Source organism: Necator americanus, chromosome I (genome assembly GCF_031761385.1).
Source record: "Necator americanus strain Aroian chromosome I, whole genome shotgun sequence".
Classification (NCBI taxonomy): Eukaryota; Metazoa; Nematoda; class Chromadorea; order Rhabditida; family Ancylostomatidae; genus Necator; species Necator americanus.
In genome coordinates this window covers 22,248,362-22,260,237 of record NC_087371.1, presented here as the reverse complement: position 1 = coordinate 22,260,237, position 11,876 = coordinate 22,248,362, and the positions used below count along the sequence as shown (strand labels likewise).

Genomic DNA, 11,876 nt, shown 5'->3' with positions numbered 1-11,876 from the left:
TGCAGTACTATGTATTTGAACTCACCAACCTAGTTTAGTTCAAACTTTCAAAATAAGATGGAATTAATGCGTAATGGAATTGTCTTGAGTATTTAGCAATGCAAGTGAAAAAAAATGGATGAAGGAAGTGTGCTTTTCCAAACACTTTTATACCATGCTCTTATGGAAATGTATACAAAAATGATCAGAAATGTTGAATTCTCCACAAATAAGGGAACATTTGCAGCGAAGCCACGCCAGGAGAACAAATGAACATAGATAGAATTTTCTGAGACAGAGACAAAGACAAAGACATTTCTGGAGGATTGTTAGTTTTCGCTGAAGCTTTCGCTTGCTAACTTATTTTTGAGTCATACATTGCTCATGGCATGGGTTTCACTTCCAGCTGCGAAGAAGTCTGTGGAGCGCCGGTACGCACTCATCAAACAGGATTGAATGTGTACAATTCTGGTTTTTTCTTGCTTTAGGACCTCACAGATAAGGTGATATTCAAGGAATTCCTTCACATATAGTAGGGTCAAAACGACATGAAGCACGTACGCAATTCCGTGCGCGGGTTTTCTCGAGGCGGTACGGCGGAGCGTAGTGGAACCATTGCTGGCATCATCCATCGCTGCAATTTGCGACGGACCCACCTCGGTCCCAACTGCTGCCTCCACCGCGCCGTTTCGAGCACGTACGCAAATGCACCGCAACTACACTTGTGATTCATGTCGTTTTGACCCGACTATAGTTCATTCGAAGCACCATTTTTGACTGTGCAGAAAGAAATTCGACGAAGGGCTTTTTCTTTCTCAATGATAGCCCGTGTATTGCTAGGAAACAGCCAAATTCAGAACTCCACACTAGTTAAGTTCCGTTTCTTCGTTAGCTTAGCTTTTTTCGGCTCAAAACGGCGCAGTTGCGCAAGCGGCTGCGCTTAAGGCGGTGCAGTGAAGTTAGTGGTCATCATTGCGGCGAGCTTCTCTCTTACTGTAATCGGACTGTAGGACTGAATGGAATCCAACACTAGTCGCAGCTACTAGGTACAATACGATGTTGGACCAACGCAAGCACTTCTCCAATACAGTATCCTCTTGCTGGTTTTGCCCCCACTATAGCATATATTTCAAGTAAATGCCTTACTTTTTTATGCCGCAGAATTTTATGAAAAAATTTCAGAGAACTTATTCACCTAACGGTTAGAATGCAACTAATTGTGAGCCGATCTCGGACTACTGAATAGGTCAGTTTTTCGCTACAGAACATATTCATCCATACGGTTTCAACGTAATGAGATCACAGGAAAAGATATACAGTTTCAATAAAATGACCTGACTTGTCGTGCAATTGCACAATACGGTTGTGTTCGGGTGCGGAGGGACCGCTGCACACATCGGCAGCTCGACTGACACTAGCGGAGGTCCCTGCAAGGCAGAATATTCTGCCTCGATTGTTCGTATATGCAGATGATGTGAAAGATCGTGTTTCTCATCATTAAAGGCAGCATACTACGTAATTGGCAATGCTGAGATTCATCCACGAAATGTTAGGGATGTAGAATTCGAATGATACAGTGGTGGCATTTCAACGTTCCTCGAAGGAAAATTCGTGCGAGAAGAATCGTTCTCACGCCGTTTCTCAGGACGTTAAGGGAGAATCGAGAGTGGACGCGCTCATGCTCGTGATCTACTCCCCTAACTCTATCTTCTTCTCGGAAGATCTTAACATCGTCAATTTCATGGTATGCTACCTTACAGGGCACTTCTTATACGAAAATATAATAAGTTTAGTCACCCCGTAAGTGGCGCAAAGAGAGGAACTCACGGATGACTACGAATGTAGTGGGACGGATATTTAGAGTGAGTTCTGTGAAATTGTGTGCATATCTCCTCTGCTTTACTCTGTCCGATGACGTCCTCGTGTTTCTTCAAATATGACACTGAGATCACTTTCATCTGCTTTTTATAGACCAATCTACCCTTTAGTGATTGTATTTCGTGCGTTTAACGTACTAAATTATCGTTGAGAAGCCTACACGCCTCCGGATTACGGAAGAAACGGAGAACGAAAAATGCATTTCTTGGAACCAACAAACTTACCCTACATTCAAGACCTTTGCCGAGAAACTTTAGAAGTCTACAAATGTGAGTTTGTTTTCCAGGAGCTCGTTAAGGAGTTTCTAGGAGTTACGGACTGACAAACATTGAAAACAGCAGAAATCTGATGTGATTTTCATAGTTTCGAGGGATAAATAGAAAGCGTCGGAAGAGTTTCAAACTGCATGGATCATGTCCAATTTAGTGAACTGTAGTAAACTGTACACGATAATAAAATGAACTACAAGGAACTATGTTCGATGGTTTTCATGATCTCGTGATGGTCCTTCACAGGATTCTGCAGAATTTTTTCAGTATGGATTTTGGTATCAGTGGCTCATAGATCTGTCATTTGAGTTCAGATCATGGAGCCCCTCAGTTATTATTGCTCCCCCTGCAATGTTGAGCTTCGCATACGCTGTACATTTTATACTCTTTTCAATTACTCAGAAAAAAAATACCGCAGATGCGGTCAGTGATCATGTTGAAATTTGCAACTAAAAAGTTAACAGTAGATTAACAGTAGAATTTCGTTGTAGCAAGCAGATACACGGAACGGATCAGACCAGTTCGATTTCTCTGCCCGCGTCGCTTTGACTCCCTTGTCGATTACTGGACGAGCTTCCACGTCGATCACTGGACGAGCTACCTCGTCGATCTCCTCTCGTCGATGGAGTCGTGAAACGGACGTCGACCTTCTCGAACACTTCTTCATCTCCTGAAATACGGTCTATACTATGAAGAAGGGGGATTTGATGAACATAGCTACGTATTTCTCTTCGCTCCGACGAGAAATCAAGAAATAACATAACGAAATCAAGAACTCAATTCTGCGGTACAAATATGTACACAGTCTGCCCGGGCAATGCTTCCGATAAGATAATTACACAGATATCAATTTAAAAAAGTGGAAATCGAAGAGAATACTTTATATCGACTTTCTCTCTCATTAACTGCTTCTAAATCACTTTCAGTAAATCCCTTTTTGAAACTCCTGGACTTTATTTCGGAAGGTGCGAAGCAAGAATGGGTTGATCCAAGTGAGATATGTCAAAAAAAAGAGCATTCTACTCTAGAAATAGCTATGGTGAGATAAAATGTGATTTGCAGCACATGGGACAAAACGAGCTATTTGCAAATGCCTTAGCGAGCTATTTGCAAATGTTTTGGGAAAAATTCCGAGAATCTCGAAGTACATACAGTATTAAATGAAGCAAAAAAAAGTTCTCCAAAGTGCCTCACCATCTCCGTGACTATGATCATCAACATCGAAGTCCTTGAACCTGTCTTCGATCTGCTTCGGCGAAAATCCACGACCTCCAGCAGGCAGTGGAGCTACTGTGCTACTAAATATCAATTCATATAGAAACTGTACGGTGTGCAGAGGTGTTCTAACTATTACTAACTTAAACGACGAATAGCGTCAACTATAGCTCCCTAAGGACTATGTGCCCAGGAAACGTGTGCTACATAAGTGCATTTAGGCAAAAAGCGCAACACACCCTCGACTAGGCTCGGCGAACGAATTTCCCCAACTGCCTCTGCTCGATTGTTCGCTGAAGAAAACTGCATTTCTCAGCTCTTCATTTTAATTATGAACTATCTAAAACATTACTGGCACTCAAAAATGTTAGTTAATAAACTTTTACTACAACTTGTCGAAGACTGCTTTATTGTTTGGCTGCCAAAAAATTTTTGAAATGATTACCGTTAATTAAAGATTAAGTTCTATCCTATTTTCCTACCAAAATGGTTAAACGAACATAAAAAGAACAAAGGAATTCATTTGAGCAGCAAAACGCTCTCCGTTGTTTCTAGAGGTTCCAGTGGTTTCTCGATGTCGTAACGACTCATTTCGCCAAGAAAAAGCCATCTTCTCGCTGTTTTTTTAGTGATTGCATCTTTCCTCTTCTCAAGCTGACTACTTTGATGGATCTTCACCAGCAGACCCCGGATAAATTCCAAGAATACCCCGGGTGGAGTGTGCATTTTTCGACACACCGCCACTTTCCGCGTATGTTCCGACTAGGCTACGACTGTAAACCATGTACCTTCATGTCGATCGACGGGATTCAGATAAACTCGTCCCGCTATTCTGCGGTATCGCAGTTTTCTTAGGTAGCTAAAAATGTCTTGCGGCAATTTCCCATTCATTTTTTCTGAAATTCCAGTTATTTCTCGCTTAGCCTCTTCGCGAATCATTTAGTACCCACCAAAAAATTCTCCGAAATTTATCCTAATTCCCTAAATGAGGTTCCTCCAAAGTAATAATAGTAAGTGATAATTAAAGCTCTTATTTTGAGGTCTAAAGGTTTTATTTCCGTAGATTTTTGCCTCATATTCTCTCATGAGACCCAGTTGTCTGAATTATGTGTCTTTCGCCTTAGAGTACTCTACGCCAACTTAACAATTATCGCTCACTACAAGCATCCTGCTAAACAAAACAGCTCTTCCAGAATATCACTAACTTTAAAGGCATCACCCTACGAATCTGGAGTGGTACGTATTTCCGGTGGAGTATTCGTACACGGCGTCGTTGATTATTGAGAGAAGGATGATTCCGTTCATTTCTTCCTAATTGCCGTAGAAAACGGCCCGGAAGATACTGCTTCGGGCGTTATGGCGCGCTATTTTCTACAAGGAGTTCGACTGGAGCGCGCCAGAACGCTCGAAGTCGTATCTTCCGGGCCGTTTTTTACGGCAATTAGGAAGAAATGGACGGAATCACCCACCTCTCCACAATCTACGATCCCGTATAGGAATATAATAATACAATAAAAAAAGAATACTCACCTAAAATCCGTACCACCTCAGATTCGTGGGGTGATGCTTTTAACCGCACCGCCTCCAAATCGAAGATCGCAATGCACGCAGCGGAAAAAATTAAATATTAAATGAAAAGTCAGCAAAATAGTTAAGATGTAAAATCCAAATGGCAGAAGTAGTCTTTAATGTTTTTAGACGATTAATTAATTGCTAGTGTCAGTTTCTTTCGTTTTTATGACATTATTCTAGCTCCATGAGAGACACATTCCTACGACTGTGAATACATGCAGAATTTCGTGTAACACCTAACTCAACTCTAGACTCCATGCGTTTTCACTTACCCATCCGCGTTATTGTCGTTATTGTTGTTTCCCCATCCATTATAATTGTTATTATTATTGTTGTTATTATTGTTATTGTCATTATAGCCGCCTTGACTAAACTATATGATTTCGAGTATGGAAATAAAATGTTGTCTACTGTTATCGCCTACGAAATGATCCTACCTGTCGTCTCCCCATCCTCCTGTGTTACCGCCAGAATTGGATTGACTGAATGTTTCAATTTGTATTATTACAATATGAGTATAATTTTGAAATACTGCTGCAAATCCTACCTCACGCCCCAAAGCGGCGCAGCGGTGGCCCTGGCCGTCGGGCAGCTATGGTGGCGAGACTTCGTCTCGGCATGTTCAACCATGCCACAAAGGTGTCCGGCTAGTAGCGCGGTCCTTGGGCCAAGGACTACAGGTTAGCTAAGTGAGGAGGTAGTACGACGATTCCGGTGCCAGGCTGCTAGCTTGCTAGTGCGACAAGCCGACCGAGGACAACACCCCCGTCGCGTCATACTGCTAATGTCTACTATGTGTTCTTCAGAAGCTAGGGCGTACCCCAGAAGCGACGCGCATTGTCCTCGCCCGGGCAATGTGGCAAATATGCGAGGGCTACCGGCTAGAGGACGGAGCCGGCCAAAGAAGTTAGTCCGCCATCGCCAGCAACATCCAGTGCGCTTGGCAACACTTAACGTTGGGACGCTTACTGGAAGAAGTCGTGAACTGGCAGACAGTCTCAGAAAACGCCGTGTTGACATATGTTGTGTACAGGAGACTCGCTGGAAAGGCTCCAAGGCAAGGGAATTAGGCGATGGCTACAAGCTGATCTACCACGGCACATCAAATCGCAATGGCGTTGATATCATATTGAACGAGTCGTTTAGAAATAGCGTCACAGCGGTGGATCGACTATCGGATCGCTTGATGGCTGTAAAAGTAGATACAGGAAAAGTGGAATTGCGAGTCGTCTCTGCTTATGCGCCACAGGCGAGCTGTAGTGAAGAAGAGAAGGCAAGCTTTTGGGAGGATCTGGAGCAGTACGTCCAATCCCTGGAAGGCAAAGAAGTACTTTTAATCGGAGGAGACTTCAACGGACATGTCCGTTCTCGGAAAGACGGATTCGAGAGTTGTCACGGTGGATACGGCTATGGAGCTCGTAACGACGACGGGCTGCGAATCCTGGAGTATGCTGTTGCAAGTGACTTGATCATTGCTAACACGCAGTATCGGAAAAGAAAATCGCATTTGATCACGCACACCAGCGGCGGTCGTGAAACACAAATAGATTTCTGGATGTTACGCCGACGAGATCGCCGACTTCTGCAGGATTCAAAAGTCATCCCTACAGACCATGTCGCTGCCCAACACCATCTGCTCGTTATGGACTTGAAAATCTCCCGTCCAAGGAAGAGACATCCAAGGACTGAAACACAGCGCATCAAATGGTGGAATCTGAAGGATCGAAAGGAGGTATTTTTCGCGTCCGTGGCTCCATCTACACTTCCCCACCCTACTCGTAGTGTGGAAGAAATGTGGTCGTCTACTTCCAGCGTTATACGCTTGAACTCGGAGAACACTCTGGGAAAGACGACTCTAGGTAAGCCCAAAGTACAAAAGGCTACGTGGTTTTGGAACGAGGAAGTTCAGGCGGCAATTCGTGAGAAGAAGTCCAAGTATAAGCTCTGGTGGAGGACACGTCAGCCTGAAGATCGGGATGCTTACCTAGCGGCGAAGAGGGAGGCTAAGAAGGCAGTCTCCAAGGCGAAGTCGGACCGCTACAAGGCTGTGTACGACATGCTTGATACCAGAGAAGGCGAGCGGGCAGTGTATCGTTTAGTCAGAGCTCGTCATCGCTCAACGTTGGATATGGAGCACACCAAGATCGTTAAGGGAGCTGATGGAGCCGTTCTGCGCCGCTCTGGTCAGATCCTGGAGAGGTGGCGAGAGTACTACAATCACTTGTGTAACGAAGAGTTCTGTCATCCTCCCATCCCAACTGTTCCCAGCGTCGAGGGTCCTGTTCTACTAATTACTGCCGTCGAAGTCAGTGCTGCCCTCGCAAAAATGAAGTCGAACAAGGCAACCGGTCCTGATGACATACCTGCTGATGTCTGGAAGCTGCTAGGAGATCGAGGGTCTGTGTGGCTCGCAACTCTATTTAACAAGATCGTTGCAGAAGGACGGACTCCAGACGTTTGGCAAACTTCCGTGACCGTGCCTGTCTGGAAAGGGAAAAGAGACATTGCTGACTGCACCTCGTACAGGCCTATACGACTGCTGTGCGATACGATGAAGGTTTTTGAGCGTGTCGTGGAAGCTCGTCTGAGGAAAATTGTTAGCGTTTCACTCAACCAGTGCGGCTTTGTGAAGGACCGCAGCACTATAGATGCTATCCATGCTGTCCGCATCCTCCTGGAGAAACAGCGAGAGAAGAACCACAGTGTGCATCTTGCTTTTCTCGATCTCAAGAAAGCTTTCGACCGTGTCCCACATGAGCTGTCATGGATGTCCATGAGGTCGCATAGAGTGCCAGAAGAATATGTGCGGTGGACAAAGCTGCTTTATGCGAAGCCTACCAACGTTGTACGATGTGCTGCTGGAACAAGCAGGCCATTCCTTGTACAAGTAGGGGTTCATCAGGGTTCATCCCTCTCACCTCTGCTGTTCATACTGTGCATGGACACGATAACGAAGGAAATCCAGAAGCATCATCTGTAGACTATACTCTTTGCCGACGATGTCATGCTCGCGTCATAGTCTCGAGATGATCTTCAGAAACAAGTAGTCTTGGAAGGATCAGCTGCAGCAATATGGATTGCGCCTCAACACATCAAAAACTGAGTACATGGAGTGCGGACCAAGGATAGAGGATGGTTCAATTCGTGTCGATGGCACCGAATTAAACAAGGTGAACTGTTTCAAGTACCTTGGATCCAAAGTGACTTCCACAGGCGACATTGATCAAGAAGGTCGAGCACGTGTTAATGCGGCATTGATGAAATGGAAAATGGCAACAGGGGTACTGTGCGACAAGAAAGTCCCTGTTCGACTGAAGTCGAAGATCTACAGGACGGTTGTGCGTCCTGTTGCCCTTTACGAATGCGAGTGCTGGCCGACGACAAAAGCCTTGGAAAGAGTGCTGTACGCTATGGAGATGCGGATGTTGAGGTGGACGATAGGTGTAACGCTAAAAGAGAAAGTATCCAACGACACTGTACGTTCCATCTTCGGCGTCGTCCCGATAACCGAGAAGATGAAGGAGGCGCGACTGAGATGGTTTGGTCACGTCTTGCGGCGGGAGGAAGATTCTGTTGCCAAAGCCGCTCTGAAGCTCGACGTTTCAGGAGTGAGGCCGCGTGGGAGGCCAAAGATTCGCTGGTTAGACCGAGTGAAGCTGGATATGATAGATGCACGTTTGTGTACGGCTGATGCAATGGATGGAACCAAATGGAAGACAAGAAGCACAAAAGCGGACCCTGCAACAACGCGGGACAAACGCTAGGAAGAAGAAGAAGTATAATTTTGAAATAATTCAAAAACAGCGTTCTTACTTTGCACAAAGTTGTGGTCATAGTTTGAAAAAAATCACAAAATATACACTTTATTGATTAATTGCGAGGGTGTAGCGGAGCTGGTAAGAGGTTCGGCACTGACTGCACGATTGACGATTCGAAATCGCTGAAGTGCAAACCAATACTTTAAAGATATCACTCCACGAATCTGACGTGGTGTGGAGTTCCTATGTACCAACGCTATACGGACTCATAGATTGCTGGATCAAGGGTGGTTCCAGTCATCTCTCCGTAATCGTAGTAAAAAAACGGCGTGAAAACTCCGCTTTTCACGACGATTTCAGCTGCAACGCTCCACAATTGTGGACGCGCCGCATCCAGCAGCGCAGCGGTCGAAAGCCAGTGAGTTTTCCTCGACCGCCTATTGAGGTAAACCTATGAGTAGGTTGGTGTGGGGATCGGGACGTGCACATAGAGGAGCGTTCTAACGTTCCTCGTAGGAACTAAAGCGGTCCCCACGCCGTTTTTTTTTTACCACGATTAGGGACAGGTGAGCGGAACCCTCCTTGAACCCAATCTACAACTCCACCTTTAGCTTTTGCCCCGAATTCCCTCACCACGTCGAATTCGCGGTATGCTGCCTTCAATCTTTGATCTCCCTTGAGTATATATTGTTGCCAGATTTGTCTAGGAGGATAGAAACACTAGCTTAACAGTGGCTCAACATTTGTCCTTTACTGATTAATGCTGTTGCAGATGACTTGGTTGTGAGACTTTTGATACTTATTTTTGTAGAATTTCTGTTTCAATCTTTGAAAACTATATCCTGAATAACATTTAAGAGTTGGAAGAACCAAAAATAGAATATTTCCATTTAATTCAACTATTTAATTTTATCAATTTTTCAAAGCGAGCTTTGAAATAATCGTCCACGGGGGTGCAATTCACTTTAAATGCTCCTACGAGCACAATAATGGTTCACGACAGACTGGTAGCATTCCAGTTTATGAACATGAACAATCATTTGAAGTTATGTGGAAGAAACCATGGCTCTCAAGAATAGTGTTTCTTTTTCTTATCATCTTATGTGTAGCGATTCAGGCCAAACAGATATAGTAGGAAAAGCGCACGCAATTGCGTACGCAGCTTCTCTCCAGACGCTTCGGTGGAGCGCAGCGGCTAGAAGTGTGGTGAAACCCTTGCTGTCACCACCCATCGCTGCAGTTTGCGACGGTCCCACCTCAGTTCCAACTACTGCCTCAAGTGCGCCGTTTCGAATGCGTACGCAAATGCACTGCAACTGCGCTCGTGATTCATGTCGTTTTGACATGTATGCCGGCACAATGAACTGGCTACCAGAAAATTCAAAAAAGTAAAAAAAGAGCTAAATAGTCGGGAATCGAATAGACACTTACTCGAAAACAGGGTTACCACCCACGTTGCAGCGGTCATGACTACAGCAACACAAGCTCACAGGAACCATTTGGAATGTGGTGCTGATGCATTTGTCACGTGCCAACTGTAAAATAGGTGTTGTTGACGATTCTCTGTAGGACCAACATTGAACCATTCGAGGACAGCGAACCACGATATTGATGATATTGGGATCTCTCCGGATGAACGTAAGGTTATTTGTGTAGTTTATGAAATATGCGTGTGACTATGCTCAATTCTTTCTAATTTTCCTAAAAATGGGTGTGAAAAATGGTGTTTGCCTCTGCCAGGTAAGCTGAAACGGGTGCAAATCCACTCTCTACTCAACAGCCTGTCTATGTAAAACCAGTGAATAGGCTACTGAGGGAACAGGAGTGTAAACAAAGCATGCGTCATAGGATGCCTTAGTAGAAAAATTTGCACAGGAAGGTCGTTTCCCACGCCAACCGAAAGGGGGGATTGAGAGTGGTCACAGCGTGATCAGTGTCATACTCGTGGTGTACATCCTAAACCGTATGCTTTCGAGAGGAAATCCCAACATCGCCAATTTCGTGGTTGTCCGCGCTTAAGGCATCACTCCAGGAATCTGGTGTGCTACGGATTTCAGGAGTAGTATTCGTATACGGGATAATATAATAGATTATGGTTTCGTCCATTACTTCCTAATTGCCGTAACAAACGGCCCGGATACGGCTTCGAGCGTTCCGGCGCCCTATTTTCTACAACGAGTTCGATTGGAGCGACCCAGCTTTGTGCACGCGTCGCATCTTCCGGGCCGTTTTTTTACGGCAGTTAGGAAGAAATGGACGTAATCACACTCCTCTCCATAATCTACTATCCCGCATACGAATACTCCACCTGAAATCCGTACTATCTCAGATTCGTGAGGTGATGCCTTTAACTCACCATGCATCTCCAAGTTGAGCAACCGGCTTTAACAACGTCAACAATGAGAGCAGCAGAGGCAGTCATGTTGTAGCAATACGCGCCAGAAGGGCATTCCTCTACCGATTCACCGACTGACTGCATCCGGACCAGTTTCATCCCCTGAACGAGCTAATTCATCAGGAGTGTGGATTTCATCAGTGCATTTATATATTGATAAATAGTAGGACTTACATTGTAGCATGTCAACGAATACGCCGCTGGAAATACGGCAAGAAACAAAGCCAGAACAAACATTTTCCACAGAAATCAAGTCGTATTCCTTACCTGGAGCGAAGAAATAAAAGTTTTTTTTTCTCTAACTGGACGACTCAATGAAATTCCGCTATCAAAAAAAATTCTCCAAAATGCATTGTTGAGAAACAGAAGCATGTGTCGACAAACCACAGAGGAGAAATTCTTTAAGAAAATTGTTGTGAAGGAGATAATTCTCAGCAAAGCTTCTAAGAATGAAAGAAAATGGCGATTACAGTAGCACAATTACGAGTGGTAAAGCCGGAGATAGATCTGTTTCCAGTCGCAATAAAATAGCTGAAAACAGCACTTTTCGCCTACTCGATGGAAAAAGCATGAAACAAAGCTTTTATTTTCTCATCTAACACACCTTCTTCTTATATAACAGAGCGAAAAATAAATATCTTCTGTGTATTTTTATGTATCTTACTTATATCTTACTTGTACTTTGTAGAAATTTAGGTATTGAGAACAGATGTAACAGTGGTCAAATATTGTCGCATTCTACCACTTCCTGCGGAGAAAACTAAGAAAAGGACCACTTTTAGGACACACCTAAACCAAGGTATCTTTAAA

General features: G+C 44.4%; 4 protein-coding genes across 7 annotated transcripts; 2 read left to right on the top strand and 2 right to left on the bottom strand.

Moving 5' to 3' along the window:
• Positions 1 to 2,638: 2,638 nt before the first annotated feature.
• On the bottom strand, positions 2,639 to 5,543 carry RB195_006507 (uncharacterized protein; the record flags this gene model as incomplete). 2 transcript variants are annotated; one of them, XM_064179628.1, is made up of 6 exons in its annotated part: positions 2,639 to 2,796; positions 3,321 to 3,424; positions 3,581 to 3,634; positions 5,186 to 5,281; positions 5,351 to 5,395; positions 5,461 to 5,543. In XM_064179628.1, 6 exons carry the CDS (start codon positions 5,541 to 5,543, stop codon positions 2,639 to 2,641), a joined length of 540 nt encoding a protein of 179 aa, XP_064036570.1. The 2 variants fall into 2 exon arrangements, with proteins under 2 accessions (XP_064036570.1, XP_064036571.1); XM_064179629.1 differs by lacking the exon at positions 3,581 to 3,634.
• A 163-nt stretch (positions 5,544 to 5,706) lies between these two features.
• Positions 5,707 to 7,893, top strand: RB195_006506 (uncharacterized protein; the record flags this gene model as incomplete). 2 transcript variants are annotated; one of them, XM_064179626.1, is made up of 1 exon in its annotated part: positions 5,707 to 7,893. In XM_064179626.1, one exon carries the CDS (start codon positions 5,707 to 5,709, stop codon positions 7,891 to 7,893), a length of 2,187 nt encoding a protein of 728 aa, XP_064036568.1. The 2 variants fall into 2 exon arrangements, with proteins under 2 accessions (XP_064036568.1, XP_064036569.1); XM_064179627.1 differs by having other exon boundaries at positions 5,779 to 7,893.
• Positions 7,894 to 8,020: 127 nt separating this feature from the next.
• RB195_006505 (uncharacterized protein) lies at positions 8,021 to 8,677 on the top strand (the record flags this gene model as incomplete). Its single annotated transcript, XM_064179625.1, has 1 exon — positions 8,021 to 8,677. One exon carries the CDS (start codon positions 8,021 to 8,023, stop codon positions 8,675 to 8,677), a length of 657 nt encoding a protein of 218 aa, XP_064036567.1.
• Positions 8,678 to 9,765: 1,088 nt separating this feature from the next.
• On the bottom strand, positions 9,766 to 11,303 carry RB195_006504 (uncharacterized protein; the record flags this gene model as incomplete). 2 transcript variants are annotated; one of them, XM_064179623.1, is made up of 4 exons in its annotated part: positions 9,766 to 10,039; positions 10,103 to 10,206; positions 11,028 to 11,168; positions 11,241 to 11,303. In XM_064179623.1, the coding sequence occupies 4 exons, from the start codon at positions 11,301 to 11,303 to the stop codon at positions 9,766 to 9,768; spliced, it is 582 nt and encodes a 193-aa protein (XP_064036565.1). The 2 variants fall into 2 exon arrangements, with proteins under 2 accessions (XP_064036565.1, XP_064036566.1); XM_064179624.1 differs by lacking the exon at positions 9,766 to 10,039 and having other exon boundaries at positions 10,099 to 10,206.
• Positions 11,304 to 11,876: the final 573 nt, after the last annotated feature.